Genomic DNA, 23379 nt, shown 5'->3' on the forward strand with positions numbered 1-23379 from the left:
ACATAGAGTATCCCTCCAAAACCTATAAAATCTCACTGAACAAAGGACCGAGATTCACTCCCTGGGATCAATGAGTCGGGATTGGTTGTGAGCCCAGGCTTGAGCTTGCAATAAAGACTCTTGTGTGATTGCATCGGATTCGGCTGTTGGACGTCTATTGGGGTCCCACGAATCTGGCATAACAGCAATCACAAGGGCTATGCTTGATCCAGACACACGGGAAGGTATTCCAGGGGGAACAGCTAGCCTTGTGGACTAGATAAAAGTCACTGTAGGGTCTGTTTACCTTGAGAAGGGAACTGTCCCTCTCCTTCTCTAAATGACAAGTGGATCACCCTGGATGGAGCTGTTCATGTGGAACTGGTTTTCCAATCACCAGGATGTTCATCCCCTGAATATGCCTGTTACTCAGGTCAGGGAAGATTCTGTGGCTGACATTACCCCTTGAAACATGGATGGGCATGTAGCCTTGCTGCTGCAAACCCAAAGTACAGTTTGGAAAGCTTTATTGAATTTGCTATCTCAGCTTCCCTTTGGGGGTCTTATAATGCAGATAGATTAGGTGAATTGAGGCGAGAATGGGGGGAAAAATGAGAGGAGAGTCAAAGGGCAGGTTTTTTTTTTTTTTTTTTTTTAGATGAACACAATGCTTTTATTTATGTATTTTTATGTGGTGCTTAGAAAAAGAGCAGGTTTTAACAGGGTGGAAATTGTTAAGAAATAAGGAAGATAAAGCAAATATTGACAGGTGTGAAACAAAGGAAAATAAAAAAGGCACATCTCCAGATTTGCATCTGCAGTGTGGAAATTTTTAGATGATCATGAAAAAAATGGAATAAGTAAAAACAGACATTGATGGGGTTAAAAGAAAGGTTTTAATAAAGAAATACTAAAGGTTGTATGAGACTAAAGGACACCAGCTGATCCCTCAACAAAGTCTGCTTTTCATTCATCAGATTTCCCTTACTGTAACAAATACCTGAGATAAATCAACACAGAGATAAAAGATTTATTTTGGCTCACAGTTCTGGAGGCTTCCTTCTGTGGTCAGTTGGCCCATTGCTTTTGGGCCTGTAGAGGGGCAGCCCATAATGATGGAGCAAAGCTGCTCACCTCATAGCACCCAGAACAGACAGAGAGGAAGATGAAGAGGCTGGGTCCCAATATCCCTCTTGGGCATGCCCCCAGTGACAAAAGACTTCCTATGAGGCTCCATCTCTTAAAGGCTCCACCACCTCCCCAAACTGCCAAACAGGGACTAAGTCTTGAGCACATGAGCCCTCGGGGAACATTCCAGATCCAAACTGTAGCAGCTCTACTCACCCCAGCTTAGAGAAACCTTAAAAGGCAAAGTTGACAGTGAGAAACCTGACTAGCTCTCTGGGGCAGTAGTTAGGCAGGTTAATCAAGGTGTAGGTTGACAAAAGGACTAAAGTCCCTAGGCCCAGCCCCTCATGGGAATCCAAAGCCTTGTGTGCTGAAGTGGAAAAATGGTCAGGGGGTGCAGAGGAGAAGTCCCAGGACTCTTTTAATATGGGAGCCCCAAGCACTGTGGAACCAAAACCCATCCATGAAACCCTGCCGGGAAAGAGCACAAAAGAGTTGATGGGAATATGGAAGGCTTTGGGCAGAGGAGTTGTGTTTTACCTGCATATTTTAGGATAGACACTGTGTTTACCTGGCACACCCTTCCCCATCCAGTATTGTAAAACCTAAGCCTGCCAATAGAGTTGTAATGGAGGCTGCAGTTAGGAACACAGGAGGTGATGGGATTAAGTAAAGATGTGTGGGGAGAATTGGTATATTTGAACAGTCTTTATGTGGAATGGTTGTGTCTCTTTTACCTGATGGTACCATGGGGATGGACATTGTATCTGACTAGAGGATATTTCTCCTACCTAATGTTATAAAATGGAATGTATCCATACTGCACGGGACCTTAGACATCAACAATGAGAACATTACTGAGACATTTTCCCCTCGCTTCCCACATACAATGCAGCAGAGACCAAATATCAAACTAACTTCCTTCTTTTTCTTCCCCTCTCTTTCTCCATCACTCTCTCTTTCTGTGGTACTGGGGATTTTTTTTTTTGTGTGTGTGTATGTGTGTGTTGGCCCATATTAGGCAAGTACTCTACCACTAAGCTACAACCCCAGCCCTTATTAAATTTTATTTTGAGACAGGGTCTCCCTAAATTGCCTAGGCTGACCTCAAACTTGCAATACTTCTGCCTCAGTCTCCCGAGTATCTGGGGTTACAGGTATGTGTCACTGTGCCTGCACATATTTCTTATGGTGTCACAGGTCCCAGGCATGTGAGACATGGAAGGCCAAGAGAAAGAAAGAATGAGAAGTTAATCATGAGTAAGTCCAGATAGGGAAATATTTTTTTAAAAAATTTTTTGTATCTAAAACTACTTATAAAACAACATTTCTTTATCTTTCAGTATGACTTCAATTTTTAGATGAAGTAATATTTTATATCATAGGACATAGACATGAAACGATCCCTTATTCCTGAAGGGGACAAAGGCAAAAAATATAAAGAAAATCAAGAATGACAATTTAATAAAACCACATTTCAGTCTGACATCTTTGACATTTTCCTCAGCAAATTCCTGAGAATCAGCTGATGTGCTAGAGATGGGTATAAGGTAAAGACTAGGACAGTTCTATCCCATCTAACTAATCATTCTATACACTGTGTGGAATACTGGCATGGAAATTATAAGGCAAATGAAGCTTGTGAATCATTTCCGTATTGTTTATACCAAGCTATTAAGTCACAGATGAAAACAAGCCATGTTGGAGGAATGGAGACTTCTTAGCCTTGGGGAGTGCCTAACCCTTGGGAAGCAGAGGCCATCAGGTCCCTCTCATACCCCTGGACCTCTCAGAATTCTCATTTGGTTTGCTTCTCTGTGACTACAGCCTCTTCTTGGAAATACAAGAAAAATTTCCTAGCAGATTACAGTAGCTAAGAATCCTCCCTCATTCCATCCTACGAGGTAGACCCTCAACAAATGACTCTCAGAAACCAATGTCTCTATACTCCGGCTCCTGTCCCTTGGATAGAGTATTTTTGAGGTGTGTGTTTTGTCCTATTCCCCAATAGTGGCTTTCCTGCAGGATCGGGCCCTGGAGCCCACCGTGGTCGGTAACTCAATGATGCTTGTTTTATTGCTGGTCTTCCCTTCACTGGATCACTGAGCCTCTTCATACCTGTGATCCCTGCACCTCCAAAATAAACTACTGCACTGAAAACTTTGTTCAGTTTGCTTCTGGGGGAACCCAACTAAGACCTAAGACATCTCCAGTATGGAGTCTGTGCAACTCAGTCCTAAAGAGAATACTGGGGGAATAAGTTCATGGTATAAGTCAGTATATTATTTCTTTTTTTGGGGGGGTGGATACTGGGGTTTGAACTCAGAAGCACTTAATCACTGAGCCACATCCCCAGCCCTTTTTATATTTAGAGACAGGTCTTCTATAAGTTGCTTAGGATCTTGCTAAGTTGCTGAGGCTGGCTTTGAACTTACAATCGTCCTGCCTCAGCCTAGTGAGCCACTGGGATTAAAGGCATACACCATTATACCCGACAGTGTACTAATTCTTGTTTTTCAAATCACTTGGAAATTATCTTGTCTAAATGTATTTTATACTTGTAGTAGTGACATTGAAGGGGCTGGGGATTAGATGAAATGAATGTTTCTGGGTAAAGCCCAGAAGAAATCATTATTGAGCAAAAGAGACTTCTGAAGAACATTGTGGATTGTTCATATACAGGGATGAGAATCAAAATATTTAACAACTGATGTAGTCTGGGCTTCAACTAACCATCCTTAACCAAAGACAGTTATGCTGCAGGTTAAGAGGTCATTGGGCAGAGAACGGTTTAGTTGGCTTTCTCTGTGTGGCTCTCAGGTAGGACTCCTTCTCAGAAAGAGATTGGACAAGCAGTACTATCCATTGAACTTCTCCAGATGGAGCTACCAGTCCAGCAGGGGCCACCTGGATGGACTCTGTGAGCTTTACACTCCTATATATTATGGTGTCCTCTCTTGACACACAAGTAAACGTCACCAAGGTGATTCAGTTTCCTTCTAGAGAATTGTCTCCTCTCCATCATAGGTAGTCTGGGCAAGACCAAAGAGCAAAGCAGCCAAAGGACAGGTGCTCAACTGAAAGAATCCACATCCCATCCCCACACCATGCACAGGGGGCCTTGAATACAGAGCAGAGAGCTGAAAGGATGGTGCGGGGGGTGGGGGGTCTTTGGAGTACATCTGTGCAGTGAGGGTGCTGGTGGTTTCACCTGGTGGAATCCTATAAAGTATGCTTAACCAATTGCTCTCCAGGACCAGAGTTGCCTGGTTCCTCCCACCACCCCTCTCTCTGTTTTAGTTCTGGGAATCATCAGATAGCCTTCTATAATTTCCTTTTATTGCTTAAAAATTTTCAGAATTTTTTAAGCAATAAAAAATTGCTTTATGTTTGCATCCATGGGACCAAATTAATGCCAGTGTCAAATGCTTTTATCTTCAGCCTTCTTTTGTAGGCAACAGACCCCTTAGAAAGAGTTTGTGACAATGACTGAATATAGAAGAAGCCAGTCCATGGACCTTCAGCAAACAAGAGAAGGAAACACAGGAGTTGGTGTGGGCCTGAAGGATGTACACACTTCGCTTGAAGGTTAGCATCACCTCCATCAGCTCTCCACCACTTATGGAGCTAGAATTCTCTCCCCGGCTTCTCCATTGTCATGTGGGTTACCTGGCTTATGAACTAGGAGCTTCTCATGAGCAAAGACCTTGCAATTTGGGAAGATGTCAAGAAAAAGACAAAGGCTCAGGTCAGGCTCACTTAACTTCCTGTTAGTAATTCTGGTAGATGGAGTACAGGTGGGTATTGAAGTCATGGGCTAAAATGAAGTCTTGTTAGAATGTGTAGATGTCAATGCCATAATATTCACGTTGGCTGTAAAGCAATTGTATGTATGTCTATGTACATTTCATAGGAGCTATATTGTGAACTGGGTAATTTTCTTTTGTCTTTACTTATTATTTGTGTGTGTGCATGTGGCACTGGGGTTGAATCCAGAGCCTTGTGTATATTAGGCAAGGGCTCTATCACTGAACTACATCTCCAACCCTCTCATTTTTCTTCTTTTAATCCTTACTTTCATTAAGAAATTCAGAAATAAATTTTCTTTCATAATTTCAACCATGTTGTGTCAGGGTGAAGTACAACACATTCATATCAAACTTAAAGAGGGAGCATTTGATACCCAAGCAACATGGTTCATTTATAGGGCTTTGCCTAGAAGCCATGTCTTCTATAGAATTTAGCTCGGACAAGAAGATCATTGACGAGGTCAGTGTCTATGTCTGCAGGGGTGACAATGGTTTCGATTCCTGACTTAAAGGCAGAGAGACCACCTGAAATGAAAGAGAGAGGTTTAGACTCCATATTAACTGTAATAGAAATAAGATGCAAGCATTCCCAGGACATCCCAGCCCTCCAGGCAAATCTTCCAAAGCCTGTATTCCCAATGCTTGCTTCCCTTCCTCTCTTCCTGAAAGGATATGCTACCCTGAGAATCACTAAGAAGATTCCATCTTATCTCTCTCTCTCTCTCTCTCTCTCTCTCTCTCTCTCTCTCTCTCTCTCTGATTGTTGTTTTTCTTCCTATGAGAGTCAGATTTGAGTTTTATGTAGTCCTGAGCTGGCAGAAATAGATGCCTGCAAATCTTCTGTCTGAGACTGTAACAATCTCTCATTTATTCAATAATTCACTCATATGTTCACCTACTCATTCATTCATTCAGCACATGTTTGTTTGTTTGTTTGTTTGTTTTGGTACTGGGGATTGAACCCACAGGCACTTAATCACTGAGCCACATCCCCAGCCCTTTATATTTTTTATTTAGAGACAGGGCCTCAATAAGTTGCTTAGGGCCTTGATAAGTTGCTGAGGCTGTCCTTGAACTTGTGATCCTCCTGCCTCAGCCTCCCAAGTCATTCAGTACATGTTTTTGAGCACACTCGATGTGCCACACTGAGTGAAAGTTACCTGTATTCATTTCTTGTACAGGTTCATGAACTTGCATGTGCTATTTTACCCTAGAATTTTATCTTCAACAGTTACTTATGTATCTTAACATAATTGTTCTGTGCTCTGGTGTCAAGAGAAAAAAATCCTGATCCTGATTTCTTCTTTCAATGCCCTTGAAAGAGAAAATAGAAAATTGTTCTGAATTCAGACAAAGTGTAGAAAGAAAGAAGATTTACACATAACTCTGCATCTGCAGGAGGAAAACAGGAATTGGTGAATCAGGTGCGAAGAAAGAAGAAGCCAGTGAGCTAAGAAAACAATCTGTCTTTCTAGCTGAGATGTCTGGCTGTATTATGGTATCTCCAAAGTCACAGAAAATGCAGAAGAAATAGATGAGTAGTGAAGTCCATCTGCGAGATGCTATACTCAAGGTGGGCCTTTGTTGAGCCATGCCCGAGATGACTGGGTGGATTTATCAGGGTACCTGAAGCCTCAGAATGCTCAGAGTCAGTTTATTCAAGCAATTTAGAAAATGATTAATAACTTCTTGCATCGGGAGAAAGCCAAGGAAAAGAAGGTAAAGGCATTCTTTTGTGTTAACTTTTGCATTAACTCTCAAGGTATCACTCAGTGACTCAATATAAAACAAGAGATGCAGTAAGAACCTGGATATCCTGAAGAAGGATAAAGGAAATTGGTGAAGGTGGACCACTCATGGTTTAGAGAATGTGCTGCATTTCTTCCACAGCTCCTCCCAGCCCGCTGCTGACCCAGTGGGAATGCTCTTAGGGAGGTTCAGGGCCCATCTGGCATCTCATAGTCTCATCCACTGCTCATTTCAACAAAGCACAAAAAATATTGCCTACCTTGCAGGTGTTGAGCAGCACTCCACTTAGGGAATTTTCTCTGGATGGCTTTAATTCTATCTGTTAGAATACCAGCGCCTTGCAAAAGGTGCTCTTTGCTGTCCCAGGAACCAACAGGGTGGTGGGTTTGTTTATCGAGCTAGAAAATTCAGGTAAGAATATCAGTATTTGGTCAAGGAAATACAATATTCTGCTGATCCTAATTTCTCTTCCGTGTGTTAAAATTCATAGATTCTGGCCTTGACATCTTTCCTGTGACATCTTTCCCCCCAAAGTCAATTCTACTGTACTATCTTTCATAAGGAAAAGAGTCAGAAAAATAAAGATTTGGGAGAAGCAGACACGCACAGTGTTAGCTAGGCACTCTGATAAACAAAGAGAGGAGAAGGGGGACAAAAAGATGTTAAAACAACAACAAAAAAGATTGGCACCCAAAGTCTAGACATTTGTAGTTAAAAAAAAATCCATCTAATTCAAATAAAAATTTGTTTCTAACTGGGAAGTCTAGAAATCTGTGTTTCTACAAACAATTTAAAACAGAGCCTGAAAGGCCAGGCCCATGATATACACCTGTGATTCCAGTGACTTGGGAGGCTGAGGCAGGAGAATTGCAAGTTTGAGGCCTCAGCAACTTAGTGAGGTCCTAAGCAACGTAGCAAGATTCTGTCTCAAAATAAAAACATAAAAAGGACTGGAAATGTAGCTTAGTGGTAGAGCACCTTGAGGTTAATTAACTACTGAATTAATTTTGCAGCCCTGGGGCTACAAATTAATTCCCAGGGCTGCAAAATTAATTCAGTAGTTAATTCAATCATTCATTAAGAGCCAAAGGACTGAGGATATAGCTCAGTTGTAGAGAGTTTGACTAGCATGCATGAGATCCTGGTTTCAAACCCCAATATCATGAGGGAAAAATAAATAAAATACAGTCTAAACTCAAATAGGCTGATAATTTGAATCCCCTTCCTCCAATTTACCTGGAGGAAAATGTTGGTTCAGGTAATTATATAGTGTTTTTATTTTCATGGATGAAATTTAAAAATTTAAGAATTCCAAGAAGACACCTGTAATAATGAGTGCCCTTTCACTATTGAAGTAGATTGTATATTATTTACTGCGGAATTGTAGTTATGACACATATAAAATACTATTGAATTAATTTTCTTATTCAAGAAAATATTGAATAACTGGTAATAACCCTTGGATGAAATACCAAAGATGTGTTACAGAAAGTCAGAGCAAGCCATGCTGAAGCACTTGTGGAGAAACACTGCAGAGCCTGGGGTCCCAGAAGCATGCAAAGGGATTTCAGTTGGGTTGAGCTTCTGCAAGGAAGGACCAAGTGGCTGGTGGAAAGTCTCTAGCTAAATACCTGCATCAGAAATTGTGGATGTGTAACCGACGTGATTCTGCAATCTGCATTTGGGGTAAAATTGGGAGTTCATAACCCACTTGATTCTAATGTATGAAATATGATATGTCAAGAGCTTTGTAATGTTGTGAACAACCAATAAAAAAAAAGAATTCTCCATTCATTCTAAGAAATGTTAGGAAGCCCTTAAAATTTAAGATTCATTCATTTGAATAAAAATGAGCAGATTGCATAATTTATAAAAATAAATAAATAAATAAATACCTGCATCAGGCCAAATTTAAGTCCCCGGTGGTCCCAGCCTTTTTGAAGAACAGTGCCACCATGGCTTTCTCGGGAGATGATGGCTGCAATGATAGCAGGGTCAATGCAGTACCTCTGCCCCACTTCCTTGATCAGCGTCTGATAAGGCTTTATGGCCTTCAAGTCCATCTCAGCAAACATTTCAGAACCACGGATCCCTAAACCAATAGAAAAGAAAGTGTTTGCTTCAGAAGCAGACTGTTCCCAATGCATACTAATTTAGCCACAGCCCCTGTGCTGCCCACAGCTGGGGACAACCATTTCTATGATGTCCTTTTGACACCGGACGGCAGAAACCCTGACATGTCCACAGCCCCTGATGGGGCCACTTCTGCTGTTTCTCTTTCTCCTTTCAGCCATGTGGGTGCCTTGAGAAGATGCCTGGTCTAGCAGTTGGCCAGTCTAGACTGAATCTTGTTCAGCTATTCCACCACCTAGTGTGTGCTAGGGGAAGTCCCTCCTCCCTTCGGACCTTAGCACTGAGATCTATAAATTAAAGATGAGGGATTCCATGCCACCTTGTAGTTCCTTCCATCTCTGAACCTCTAATACTGGGATAACATCACAAGGGAGATTTGAAACAGGATTACAAAGGGAAGGAAGTACAAAGAGCAAGAGACTTGCTTCAAAATGCTCATTCTAAGCTGGGTGCAGTCATGGGCCCTAGTCCCAGCTACTTTCAAGGTTCAGGCAGGAGAATCTCCTGAGCCCAGGAGTTCAAGGCCAGCCTGGACAATACAGCAAGACCTTTAAAAAAAGCAACCCCCCAAAAAAAACCAAACAAACAAAACCAAAAAACCTTTATTCTTCATGTGCTTAAGTGAAGTAAGCCTAACAAGAAAATGAGGCCAGAAAAACTAATGTGTAATTTAAGGAGTAGTCTCAACATGTAGAAATACACACATCTGGAACAGATTGGAAAAGGTCGGGTGGTGGGGTAGAAAAGGTTTGTTAGGTTGGGTGGGAGTCTATTCTTATTTAACTTTAAATATTTTGATATGATTGTTATAATGACGATGACACCTTTTAGAAATTAAGTTAACTTCCAGAAGGAATCTGGAAATGATGAAAGGGAGAAGGCCAAATGCTTGCTTTGTCATTCGCTTACCGCAGTTAATCAAATTGTCTATGTCACAGGGGGCCCCGGAAGCCTCCATGGTCATAATGTCCCCATAGCAGCCGTGGTACAGGCGAGGATGCAGGTGACTGTCCATGGAATGAGTGAACGGGTAGGAACCCCTGGAAGTGCCTGGGGGGAAAATGATAATGCATGAAAAACCTGTGAGAAGGTGTTGCTTGAGCTGCTATTAAAACACAAATTCCTGCTAAACCAAAGGCCATAGACTTAGTCCTCAAGTCCTGTTTATCATTTTCAACACATCAGTCAAAACAGAAGTGCCCTCTTCCCACTCTGCTCCAACCTTTTGACTCTGTTTTTAACTACAGTACTTTAGTTCTAAAACACCACACAAAGTATTATGAAAATTAAATTGTATGGGTCTCAAATATATTTATTGCAGCTTGACCAGATTAAAATAGCCACCAATTTTATTTTCCTGTGCTGGAGATCAAATCCAAGCTTCCCATGTGCTAAGCATGCTCTTTACCACTGAGCTACACCCCCAGGCAACTATGAGAGTTTCAAGCAGGAACTTTGGGGAATATTTTTAAACACTTTTGACAGTATTTATGAGGATGTAAACATTTCAATGAACAATTTTCTTTTGTTTACAAAAATAAGAAAGAAGGATACTATAACAAGTTAACATATTTTGTGTCTTACTGGTATGAAGATGAGGTTCTGAATCTATTTAAAAGAATTAGAAATAAAAATGTAACTTACCAAATAAACTAATTCTTATTTTTTTTACTCTGTTATTATGGCATGAATGGTTTCATTCAGGTCTATTTACTAAAAGAGATATTTTCTGAAATATTGAAAAGTTCGTTCTCATAGTTCCAAAAATTGTTGCTTTGTAATTTAAGATTATAATTCTCTGCTATAAGAATCTACTTCATTAAAATATTTGATATAAGACCCCATATTGGGGCTAGGAGTGTAGCTCAGTGGTAAAGCACTTGCCTAGCATGTGTGAGGTCCTGGATTTTATCTCCAGCACTTCAGGGAAAAAAATATATGTTGTATCACTTAATGATACAAACAATTTTTGTTGTTGTTGGGTTGTTTCGCTTATAGTACTGGGGATAGAACCCAGGGGCACTTTATCACTGAGCTACATCCTCAATCATTTTTTAATTTTTATTTTGAGACAGGGTCTCACTAAATTGCCCATGCTGGCCTTGAACTTTCAATCCTCCTGCCTCAGCCTCCCAAGTTAGGATTATCAACAGTGTTTTTAATAGAGAGATGGATTTGACCCACATACCACAGGTACAATTCTGATTAACATAACAATATAAAGAAATTGTATACTTTTTTAGAATTAAGCATATAATGAGTAGAACTGTTGTAATATTTATTTTATAAGGAAAACAGAGTAACTATAAAGATGAACTTTTTAAAAGCATGCAAAAGCAAAACTCAACCAAAACAAATGAAAATACAGGTACAGCTCACTGCCATCCATCATCAGGCAAACAAGGAAGTGGGAATAGACCAGAAAGTTAGATGACAAAATTCTCAAATAATCTTAGGATACTGAGGAAGTCTATCCAGATAATAAAAGTGGTAGGAACAGCAAAGCCACTACACTCTCTAAGAAGTGTGAATTTCCATGTGATCCACAGAGGAGAGGATGTCAGACTGGCCCCTCCAAGGCCTCCGGTGCAGTGCCTGGTGCTCACAGTGCACATTGGAGACACAGCTGCTGCTTCATCCCCAGGCCCTGCATCTGGGGATTCATCCAGCTGTGGGAAAAAATTGCACCTGTACTGTACATTTAAAATTTTATCGTCATTATTTCCCAAATAACACAGAAATAGGACTAGAAAAGTAACTCAGCGGTAGAGCACTCAGGCCTTGAGTTCAATCCCAAGTACTGCCCAAACAAATAAATAAGTAAAATAAAAAATGTAAAAACCCTGATACCATATAACTACTTCATGGTATTTGCATTTCATTAGATATAAGTCATTTAGAAATGGTTTAAAGTTCAAGGGAGAATGTTCATAGGTTCTATGCAAATACTATACTGTTTTATACTAGGGTCTTGAGCATCCTCAGATTTTGGTACTCCGTAGGAGTCCCAGAACCAGCTCCCCCAGATACAGAGGGACATATTTGAGCTAATGAATGACATATTCCCAAAACAGAGACCATATGTAAAATTTAGGTGTGCAAGTGGGAAGTAAGACTGTAGATGGAAAACATCTATCCTCTTTCCCCCTCTGCTACCACCATGGTCCAAACCAGCATCATTGCCCATCAGGATTTTTCTAACAGCATCCTGACCTACCTCCCTGCTCTACTCTGGCTAACAGTTCTCCACCCAGGCGCCAGGTGATCCTGGGGACATGTATTGGATCTCTCAGTTGTCCCTCAGAGGAATGGCCAAGTCTTCATTGTGTCCTCCACGCTCCACCTGATCTGACCCTCTACTCCTTTTCCAACTTCTCCTTCCCTTTCCTCACTCACATTCTTCTCTGTGCTTATCCTTCAACACACGAGGCAGGTTTCTGCCTGGAGCCCTTGCACTGGAATTTCCTTTGGCCTAGAATGCTGTTCCTCCAGGTATCAACATGATTTGCTGACTATCTTTAGATCTCTGTTTAAATATCACATTATCAGCAGCAGATATAGAAATTTCATAGGCAAAAATTGAAAACAGTCCTTAAACATAAAAAGATGCTTAATCAGGCTGGGGTTGTAGCTCAGTGGTAGAGCACTTGCCTAGCATGTGTGAGACACTGGGTTTGAATCTCAGCATCACATATGAATACATAAAATCCATTGACAAAAAGTATTTTTAAAAAAGTTCCTCAATCACATTCAAACAAAGAGAGAGCCATATTAAAATATAACTAAGGTGGCATTTTAAGCTCTTTGATTGTCAAGAAACCAAAAGTTTGACAAGTTCTTTCTATGAGACTGTGAGGATATTGGGAATGTATTAGTCAGCTTTCTGACACTATAACAAAATGGGCTCCTTATACCAGATTAACCGAGCCAGAATCTTTAAGTTTGAGGCCAAAGAATCTATAATTTAACCAGATTCCCATTTACCTTTTATGCATAAAGCTTGAGAACCACTGCATTAAGAGAATTGGAATATGACCATGAATGCTATACTATTTGTGCTGACATTTTAAAAAGGCACTTTTAAAATTAGAATCACTTTTCATTGTATCCAGATAATATGGTAGTTCATAATTAATCCATTGGCTTTTTAACTTTGCTCCCTCCTGGCAATTAGAAATGAATAAAAATATAAAACTATGCTGCCCATTTTTGATCATCAGTAACTGGAAATTATTGTGTTGGGGTAGTCCTCCCTTTCCAAATTTATAATTAAACATTTTAGAAATGCTTTCTTCTTAATCATTAGTCTTTAAATAAAGTTAACTTGTTCATTGCTTACAATGGATCTTTATTTTTCTGAGGCTAAAGTTTTGATCTTTTCTCATTCAAGGACGCTTACCATCTCATCAGCCTACCTTCTAGCTTTCCCCCAAGAAACATCCCCTGTTTTGATCACACTGACCGCTTACTGTATGCCTAACAGTTTTTATGCATTTCTTCCTCTGCCCTTTACTGAACTCCCATCCAGAAGGCTCTTCCTTTAACATTAAACCACCAAGCCTGCTTCAACTGCCATGCCCTCTCTGGAACTTGCCTTTCAGATCTGAACTTCCTAGTTGGGTAAGGGTCCTTCCTCCCAATTTCCTCTCAGATGGTGGATTTCTTTCTTTCTTTCTTTCTCTCTCTCTCTCTCTCTCTCTCTCTCTCTCTCTCCATTGCCTGGCATTGATAATTTTCCCTTCATATAATCTTGCCTTCAAAGGCACTGTTCAGCTAATAAGATTTCAAGCCTAGTAGGTGCACCATCAGGCAGGAAGTAAGTAGATTGATCAATACTTAAATTTTAAATTCCTACTGATACTTTCTTCACCTGCTTGGCAAGAAAAATACACTCCCAATTATGGAAACAAGCATCTGATTGATGGCCAAGGAGGCCAGGTGAGCTCACTCTACTATTATATGTAAGCATTGCTCTTTCTGGTTTATGACTATATTTGAGGTTTTCATGGACACCATGCAAACCAAGATAAATGTCAATCCATGACTTACCAATGAGGACTGTAAGTCCCAAAAACACAACAGAGGGTAGCATGGTGGTGACTCTTATCCTCCAGGACCTGTTCTGATTTGAAATAGAAACTGATTAGTTTTAAAATGTAAAGATGTCTTAAAAGCAGTTGCTCTGATTTAAAAAAAAAAAGAGCCTGGAGTCATTTCTAATTCAATATCCATTTTCCATTTCCAAGATAGCATTCTGACAGCCTCAGTAGATGGTTCATTGGTTTATACTCTTTCCTAGTTAATTTGAATCCAGTTTCATATGGATAAAAGCCTATACACATCTTCTACATCACCCCTCACACACTTAAAAGAAAGTTGTTGTGCTGATTTTTCACAAATAGTCCCTTTTCTTGATTTCATTCAAAAGGCAAGTTTTACAAGATAAGAGAAAGCCAGCTTTACCTGGTTTGCAACCTCCAAGAGAAAACCTCCCTCTCTTTGAGAAGGTCTTTGGTAGCAGCAACAAGTAGGTCAAGATTTTGTGGAGCAATGCTCTTTGTCCTATAACACAGGTTTAACAATTGGAGAATCCATTAGTCAGTAGTTCACTGTGCCTCTGGCTTCAGCTGAGCAGACCTCAGTGTGGCTCCACTGGGAAGGAAACTTTTAAACACAGCATGAAGACTCACCTGCCTCTTCTTACCTTCTCTGTACCAAGGGTTGGTAGAGAAGCTTTATATGTGGTTTAAGACTCTCTCTTTAAACCATTGGCCTAATTAAGCCTGATCATAATAGTACTTTGGGTTTAGGTGGCCCCCTTTAATAAAAGAACTTCAAAGTACTTATTAACCACTATTAATTAATTAATCTAATGAAGCCCTAGACTGTAGTGGAGGCATCTATTTGGTGGATTGTTTCTGGATATCTAAAATTGTACTAGATAAATTGTGCTTTTAAATTTGAGACTAAGAAGCAAATACTTAGCCTAAAAAAGATAAATAAACAGGAAATACCAGCCACTCTCATTGCTTGATTGGTGGTTGGTTGAGTTCCCCATTCCAATATCATGATATCATCCCACCATGTCACATGATTGTGATAGGTGAACTTAGGTCCTGGCACCAAGGTCCACCTCTATCCAACAGGTATGAGAAGGTCACCTGCTCTGGAAGAGCAAGCAATACCAAACCACTGAATAGCAGTGTGGTGATTGTTGCCTAAACTTTCTAAGGAAGTGGGACAAAAAGATTTGGCCAGAGATGAAAATATTTTCAAGAATAGAATATCTTTCTTTTTGTTTTCAGTACTGGGGATGAAACCCAGGCCTCACACAGGCTAGGCAAACATTCTACCACTGAGCTGTACCCCTAATCCAAGAATAGGATATCTTTCTTCATGCTTATGCCTCAAAGAAGAGATGAAGCTCATCAGGCAGCCCCAGGAACAGGAAATGGAAGGGGCATTCTTAATGCAGGCAAAGCCCATTTCCCAGAGAGGGGGAAGTAGTTTGGACTGGATTCTTCTGAAAGAGTGAAAAGTTTCTAGCTCCATATAATTCTTCCATCCACTCACCAGAAGATGGGAAGACAACAGCCCTGAGTCAAACGATTTTCCACCTCCCTGGCCATGAATCAGCTCCTAGTAGATGACACCATTTTGAGACTGACTTTGGCATTATCTCACGATGTTTATTTCTGCACACCTTCCTGCTTAGGGAACAGCTCCTTCAAGCAGCCTTGAGCTTAGCATTCAGGGAAGGGGACAAAGGTATTCTGAGCCAGTGATTGATCCTCTCAGGAAAATGACGTGAAGGGGGCCTACTCTACTGCCACTGTCAACCTTGGATTCAGGGCTTGCTCTTTGGTAAGGGGTTTTGCATGCATCTGGTTTCCTGGAGGCAGCCTTTAGAAACACATAGATTATTACTGGTGACAGTGGCACATCACATGTCACACTGATATCGTGGCCTGCTCCAGTGCAGGGTGAGCTGGATCCTTATCTGAGGCTTCTAGGCTAAGTGCAATGAGATATTTCAAGAAAAGAGGAAGAAGGAATAGACACAGAATTGAAAGTTAGGTAAAAATAGGTGGAGGCTGAAGTTGTTCCCAGGTGCTCCCGAAGAATAAGGATTAATAAAACATTTAAAGCCGGACGATGGCTTACAACTGGTCCCAGCACTCAGGAAGTTGAGACGGAAGAATCAGAAGTTCCATACCAGCCTGGGCAACATAGCAAGATCCCATCTCAAAACAAAAACAAAATTTAAAGTACTATTGAATGTTAAGCTTACTTTTTCTTTTTTTCATGCTTTTAGACTGGGTACTTCTAGAAATGAGTGTCTTAATAGCCAGATCCTCTGCAACTTAATCAACTGTTTTCCAAACTATAAGAAAACAAATGAATATTTATTTGAAACCCCTCAAATACCAGAATCCTGTGCACATTACATTATTCAATCGTTCAATATCCCTGTGAGGTAGGTATTGTTATTTTAGAGTTGAGACTCAGTAAGTTAAGCATCTTTTCAAAGATGGCACAGTTAGTATATGGTAGAGCCAGAATTTGAACCCACATCTATAAGATTCAATCATGAGGAACCAGCACTACAGACCAATGACCTTGCAAAGCAATTATTGCAACAGGTCACATCAACCTGCTCACCAAACACCACCTGTGGTCTGAAAAATAACACCTGCTACAGATAATTACATCACTGTCTTTCAAGTATTTGAAGGTTCTATTGCAACTTCTAAAATAAATATCAGTTAACTAAGTCCACTGTGCCTTTTTCTTGACTTGTATTTTCTCCACCAATAATAATAATGTGGTTAATATGCATTGAACTTGTACAGTGGGCAAAACTAGTAAGGGACATGGTTAGGTTTGTTGCACTCTGAAAGTCCCTTTTTTTCTTCATTTTAAAATTTGTAATTCCTTTATTAGTATGCTTTGATTCTATAGCATTTTCTTTTTTATTTCTTATTGGTGTATTGTAGTTGCACATAATGGTGGGATTTGTTGTTACATATTCCTCCATGCACACAATATAACAATATAATTTGGTCAATATTACTTCCAAGCACTTCCCCCTCCCTCCTTCTACCCGCTGGCCTTTTCCTCCACTCTACTGATGTCCCTTCAATTTTCATGACCTGCCCCCGGCACACACACCTTTCTTTTCTTTTTCCTCTCTAGCTTCAAGTACGAAAGAAAACACATGACCCTTGACCTTCTGACTTTGGCTTATTTCCCTTAATATAATGATCTCAAGTTCTGACCATTTTCCTGCAAACGACATGATTTCATTTTTTTTAAGGCTGAGTTAAACTCCATTGTGTATATTTACCACATTTTCTTTATCCATTCATCCATTGATGGACACCTAAGCTGATTCCATAGTTGGGCTTCTTAGAATTGTGCTGCCATAAACATGGTTATGCAATGGATCACTGTAGCATGATCACTTGGATTTTTCAGTATAAATACCAAGGAGTGGTATAGCTGGGTCATTTGGTGTTTCCATACCTAGTCATTTAAGGACACTCCATACTGATTTTCATGGTAGTTATACTATTTTACAATCCCATTAACAGTGTAAAAGTGTTCCTTTTCCCCCACATCCTCTCCAGAATTACTCTATAGGGGTCCTATTAAGAAGGTTATTGCTTGTGCCTATATGCTAGAGTGTCAACCCTATGTTTCCTTCCAGGTCTTGCATAGCTTCTTGTCTTATTCCTATGTCTTTGATCCACTTCAGTTTATTTATTTATTTATTTTTGGTACCAGGATTTAACCCAAGGGCACTTAACTACTGAGCCACATCCCCAGCCCTTTATTTTTTATTTTGAGACAGGACCTCACTAGGTTGCTTACAGACTTGCTAAGTTGTTGAGGCTGGCTTTGAACCTGCAAGCCTCCTGAGCCACTGGGATTACAGGTATGTACCACCATGCCTGGCTTTAGGGTTGATTTTTGTGCAGGATGAGAGATATGAATCTAGTCTCATTTTTCTACAAATGGATATCCAGTTTTCTCAGCACTGTTTGTTAAAGAGGTTGTCTTTTCTCCAATTGAAAGTCTACAACCCAGTGGATGGTTAAGTGTTGAGTTCTATTTTATATATGAGGATCTTAGAACATTCTTGACATTTAAAAGAAATTCACTGAGTCCCCCCCCCATCTCTTTCCAGGGATTCTGAGCATGACTGTGTATGTGAGTCGTATTGACATTTCCAGAAGAGGCTTGTGTCACCTGCCATAATCTCCATAGATCCCCAGGCTTCCCAAGATGAAAACACAATTGCATGCAAAAAATATCCTTACTATACAAACAAAATTCCAACTAACTACACAAAAATAACCCTAGTCTTCTGCCCCTTCTAAGACTCTTCAGCACAGCAATTCTCTGGTAGCTTCTTATGATTCCTGATACATTTGTGGTTCCTGACCTTAGAGGTCTATGGAAATCAGCTATGAAAGCAGCATAGGTGTTCATCAATGGATGAATGGATAAAGAAAATGTAGTATATTTACATAATGGAGTTTAACTCAGCCATAAAGAAAAATGAAATTATATCGTTTACAGGAAAATGGATAGAACTTGAGAACATTATGTTAAGGGAAATAAGCCAAAATCAGAAGGTCAAGGGGTATGTGTTTTCTCTTATATGTTGAAGCTGGAGAAGAAAAAGAAAAAGAAAGATGTGGGGAGGCAGGTCATGAAAATTGAAGGGAGATCAGTAGATTATCTTGCATCCAGAAGACAGAAGTCCAAATGGGAGGCTGAGTAGAGAGGCTTAAATACAGGTTCAGTCTATGTTATGGTTTTTGCCATTTTTTATAGGATCTTGGACTGCATTTCAGTTCTCACTGAAGTCATAAGTGCCAAATAAGTCACCTTGCATCTTAGGATGTCTTTCCAAGTAAATTTTCTTCTCTCTCTTGTAGCTGGCAAACAATAGATGTCCTTTATCATAGGTATGCCCAGAATTTGAATTGAAGACCACTGTCCTCAACCATGTTCATCTTGACAAGGACAGGATAGGAGGAAGTGTTGCCTGATTGTTGATCTCAGTGGATATCCCTGTCATGCTACCTAGGTAGATAAGAACATTGCCAAAGAAAGTTCTTTATTATGCATGGTCAAGAGTAGCCTCAAAAATTTCCAAACCAATGGAAGTGACTGATAAGTACATTGAATGGACAATTAGGGGTTTTTTTAAAGGAAGGAATTTTTAATACCTTTATTCTATTTATTCATTTGTATGTGGTGCTGAGGATCAAACCCAGGGCCTCACATGTGCTAGGAAAGCACTCTACCGCCGAGCTATCACCCCAGCCCGGATAATTAGGGTTTTTTGGTCATAACTGCCAGGAGACTCTCAGGTCAGGTTCTGGTTGGTGTTGCTCCTAATTTGGGGTCACAGCCGGGGTAATCATCACTGGGCCTCATGTCTATTACTGTGATGTTCAGGTCCAAGCCTCTAGTCAACAGCCTCTGTCAATTCCACAGAATTTTCTCTTTTTCCTTTTGCTTCCTCTCAGCTTCTTAACCTCCTGCCCTCTCTGAAGTTAATCCGATGACACAGTTGTATTGATGGATGACACAGAGTTAAATTAATGTCATTTTCAGGTACAATCTACAATGTTAACCAGGGGGTACAATGCCTGAAGTCTCATTTTTCTCCAAGTGAGAAATGAGTCAATCTGCCAGAGGACACAGAAGTTAGAGGATAAAAATGGCATACATCTCTACAAAAGGGCATTATTTTTATGATAAAACTCAGGCGCTTTAAAAATTCATACCCTTATCATGAAGAAGAATGTGAAGTCTGCATGGATATTTGAGATACAGCATCACATGCAAATAAAAGCTGTCTTCCAGCTCTCTCTTGGGGACTCTGCTCCCAACTTCCCAGAGTGGCCCTTCTGTGCCTCTGCCACTGGAAAGCTGCAAAGGAGAAGTCTGAGAGGCTCTGCCCTCATTTGGAGATGAGTGATGGTGGAAACTAAGGGACCATGTGTGTGCAAGGAAGTGGATTTTGGTGGGGATTCCATGAGGATCTCCTCAAATCACTCACAGAAAGAGCTACCCTGTGGCCTGAATCTGTGTAGGTCAGCACCTTTGATGGTTGAAGAGTCCAGCACCTCCAGCTCTCTTGGTCTTCCTCCCTCTCCATCCCCAGGCACTGACCTATGGTGGTAGAGACTGAGTGGCAGCTGCCATGTTGCCACTTGTGCATCCTAGCCATGTCCCTCCTTTCTCAGGAAAAAAAAACAACTGAGGATGACGACCATGGTCAACTCATGTAACCTTTCTGAGCTTTAATTTTCCTCACCTGTAAAATGGAGATAATAATAATGACTTTGTATCAAAGATAAAAATAAATTATATGTGTGAAAACATAAACTACAGTGCTTCATAAACATGCTGGTTATTATCATGCTGGGTTGCACTCAGGTCTGGATGGTTTAGCTTCTTGTTGATTTATGCATTTGTTAGTTTACTTATCCAAGGGCCCAGGAAAGATAATTAAGTGTTGATTTATAGGACAGGAAGTAGGAGGCAAAGTCTCACTTCAGTCTTGAGGGAAATAGAGCAAGACAAGCAAGGGCTATTGCTGGGACTCTGCAGCCTGCTGGTGGGACTGGAGAGGGACAGTACCAGGAAATTGTGACCATAGCCCAAGAATTGTTGCTGGGGAGTAGCTTAGGAACCTGTGGAATGAAGGGGCTGCCAGAGAATACGTGGCAAGTGCACTTCAGTGCCAATGGCCAGAGGGAGGGTGGAAGGGGACTCTTTCTACCAGACTACACTAGAAAATTCCATTCAGTCCCAGAAAATTTCAACACCACGTTTATACTTCTGAGCATGTTTCTTGTCTTAATTTATTATTATTATTATTATTATTATTATTATTATTATGTGTGTGTGTGTGTGTGTGTGTGTGTGTGTGTGTGTGTTGCTGGAGATTGAATCCAGGGCCTTGTGCAAAAGAGGCAAGCACTCTACCAACTGAGCTATACTCCCAGCCCCTTGTCTTAATTTTAATGTACTAAAATAAAGGTAAGATGCCATACCCCCTGCAGAAAACACTACCTGTTACTGGGCTTCCTATATTAATGTGTTTTTATTTGTTTGTTTTTCTTTCTGAGACAGGAGCTCCCTAATGTTGCCCACCCTAACCTTATTCTCCTGGGCTCAAGCCATCTTCTTGCTTCAGCTTCTTGAATAGCTTGTTTTGCAGGTTTTACTCTTATGCCCGGCTCCCAATGTCAAATATTTGATCAGCATTTCAGAGAAGAAGATTAAACAAATAGAAAAAATAATTTTAAACATCATTAGATATCAGACAAATGCAAAATAAAATAACAAAAACATAATATTTCTTAAAAAAAAGAAGATCAAATAGTAGCTTTATGTTGGTGAGAAGGTGTGGCAAGAACTCTCATACCTTCCTGGGTTGGGTAAAGTGGAATGAGTGCTTTGGAGAACTGTTGAGCAATTTCTTATAAAGTTAAACATACATATACTCTATGGGTCAGGAATCACATTTCTGGGCATTTGCCCAAGAGAAATGGAAAACAAATGGTTCCCAGGAGACTAGTACTAGAATATCCAGAACAAGGGCTCAGGCTTCATCCCCAGCACTGAAAACAAGCACAAAGTTCACAGCAGCTTTATTCATAAGAGCCCCCAAACTGGAAACACTCCAAAAAACGTATTAGTGGAAGAATTTAGCAGCATAGCTATATAACAGAAGAATACACAGATTTAAGAATAAACAAATTAGGAAAGAACTTCACTTGACCTAGACTGGGTCAAGTGTTCACCTCTGGACCATTCACCGTGTCTAGGAAGAGATTTGTTTGAAAAGGGGATTCCTAGTGGTTTGGAAAGGAGAAGGAAGAAGTGTGGACTTAAAAAAATAAAAATAAAATAAAATAAATGGGGCTGGGTATGTGGGTCAAGTGGTAGAGTGCTCGCCTGGCAGGCAGAAGGCACTGGGTTTGATCCTCAGCACCACATAAAAATACATAAGTGAAATAAAGTTATTGTGTTCCACTACAACTAAAAATAAATATTTTTTTAAAAAGTTGCAGTTGGGACAACGTCTGAAGAACTGGCCTCCAGGCCACTTTCCAGGCCACTCTGTCATGGCTGACTGTGGGCGTGTCTTGAACTTATTCAAATGTTGTTGAAGATCGAATGCAGGAGTTCAAAAGCTTGGGAATTGTCACAATCGGTCTCTACAGACTCAGTCTGAGGCACAGTTAGATTCAACCAAATCTATTTTATTGTTGCTCATCATACTTCAGACACACATTCTAATTCTATGTCCTGAATCTACACTCAAGGGTCCTAGACACTCACCTGTGATGTGTCTTAAGTCCAGGTCGCTGGAACTTTCTATCCAGGGCCTGTTAGTGCTGCTGGGCCCCAGAAGGCTGGGCTTTTAAGTCCTAGTTCAGTATCTTACATCAGTATCTTAAGTCTATCTAAGATCTACAGCTCATCTAAGTTTTGCAGTTTACGTTATATCATGGACATAATGCTTATAGTCTTTATCTAACACACACATACTGATATAATCTATAATATTTTCTGGTATTCATATCAGGAGTAGAGATTGAACTCAGAAAAGAATGGGAATACCTCTCCCATTATAACAAGAAGAGAAGAAAAACTCTCATTGGGATGCAGTTCAATGTAGGAATTAATGGGAGAAAACAGAATTCTCTAATAATTCCTAGATCCTCTCTGAAATAGGACATCAAATCATGCACTGAGAGTAAAAACCATGTGGAATTAGAACATGGAGACAATGTGGAAATACTGCTCTGGAGAACTGGAGGGAAAACTTTCAGAGAGCAAAAGAGACCACTAGGTCCAGCTATGGATGGAGATGGGGGTCCATAAGTGTTTAGAGGCATCCAAGTGCTTGGTTTTGATTCAGCCACCTGAGGATGCACAGGGAGAAAGTAGAGGGCTGGAAGGATCCAGGGCGGAGGTGCAGCTCGGCAGGTGCTGTGGAGACACAGGAAGTCTGGCAAGTGAACCAGAGTGTTGGAAAGAAAATGGCGGAGGGAATGGAACATGGAGTTGAAACTGGTAGGGAGTAGAGGAAGAAACTAGGAGCTAGTCAGGAGCTAGTGGGTTTAAGGTTCAAGTTTAAGGCTTTGAAGGTGGGGCGGATCTGACATACTTTGGCCCCAGCTTATGTTGTGAAACCTTATCTCCATCTCTACCCACCACTGCAACAGTAACCTGCAAGCTTCCACCTGCTTGTGACAGCAATTTGCCATACCCCAGCTCTCTCCCTGTTCCTATCTTCTGCAGCCCTTATTTCTAGAATTGGATCTTCCATTGATCTCTCCCATTTGTTTTCCTTGGTAACATGAGCTAAATCACGGGAAGATGTACTGTTTGGGAGTGTCAGTGGAACAGTGTGCACGCACTGGCCATCCTAGGCTGTGTGTGCGAGAGCTCTGGTGATCTTTCATCAGGCCAGAGGAGCTCACAGGGCACGGAGAGGAAGCCAGGGTAGGGACTGAGCTGGAGGCTGTTTAATAATAAGTTT

At 40.6% G+C, this 23379-nt stretch overlaps 1 protein-coding gene across 1 annotated transcript; it reads right to left on the reverse strand.

Annotated features, from left to right (window-relative positions):
• Nucleotides 1-4784: 4784 nt before the first annotated feature.
• On the reverse strand, nt 4785-13890 carry Lyg2 (lysozyme g2). Its single transcript, XM_005336389.4, has 5 exons — nt 13848-13890; nt 9708-9848; nt 8561-8757; nt 6925-7063; nt 4785-5441 (listed from the first exon to the last, which is right to left on the reverse strand). Exons 1-5 carry the CDS (start codon nt 13888-13890, stop codon nt 5323-5325), a joined length of 639 nt encoding a protein of 212 aa, XP_005336446.1. The 3' UTR covers nt 4785-5322.
• Between the last annotated feature and the right edge of the window lie 9489 nt (nt 13891-23379).

This window comes from Ictidomys tridecemlineatus, chromosome 12 (genome assembly GCF_052094955.1).
Source record: "Ictidomys tridecemlineatus isolate mIctTri1 chromosome 12, mIctTri1.hap1, whole genome shotgun sequence".
In the NCBI taxonomy this organism is placed as follows: domain Eukaryota; kingdom Metazoa; phylum Chordata; class Mammalia; order Rodentia; family Sciuridae; genus Ictidomys; species Ictidomys tridecemlineatus.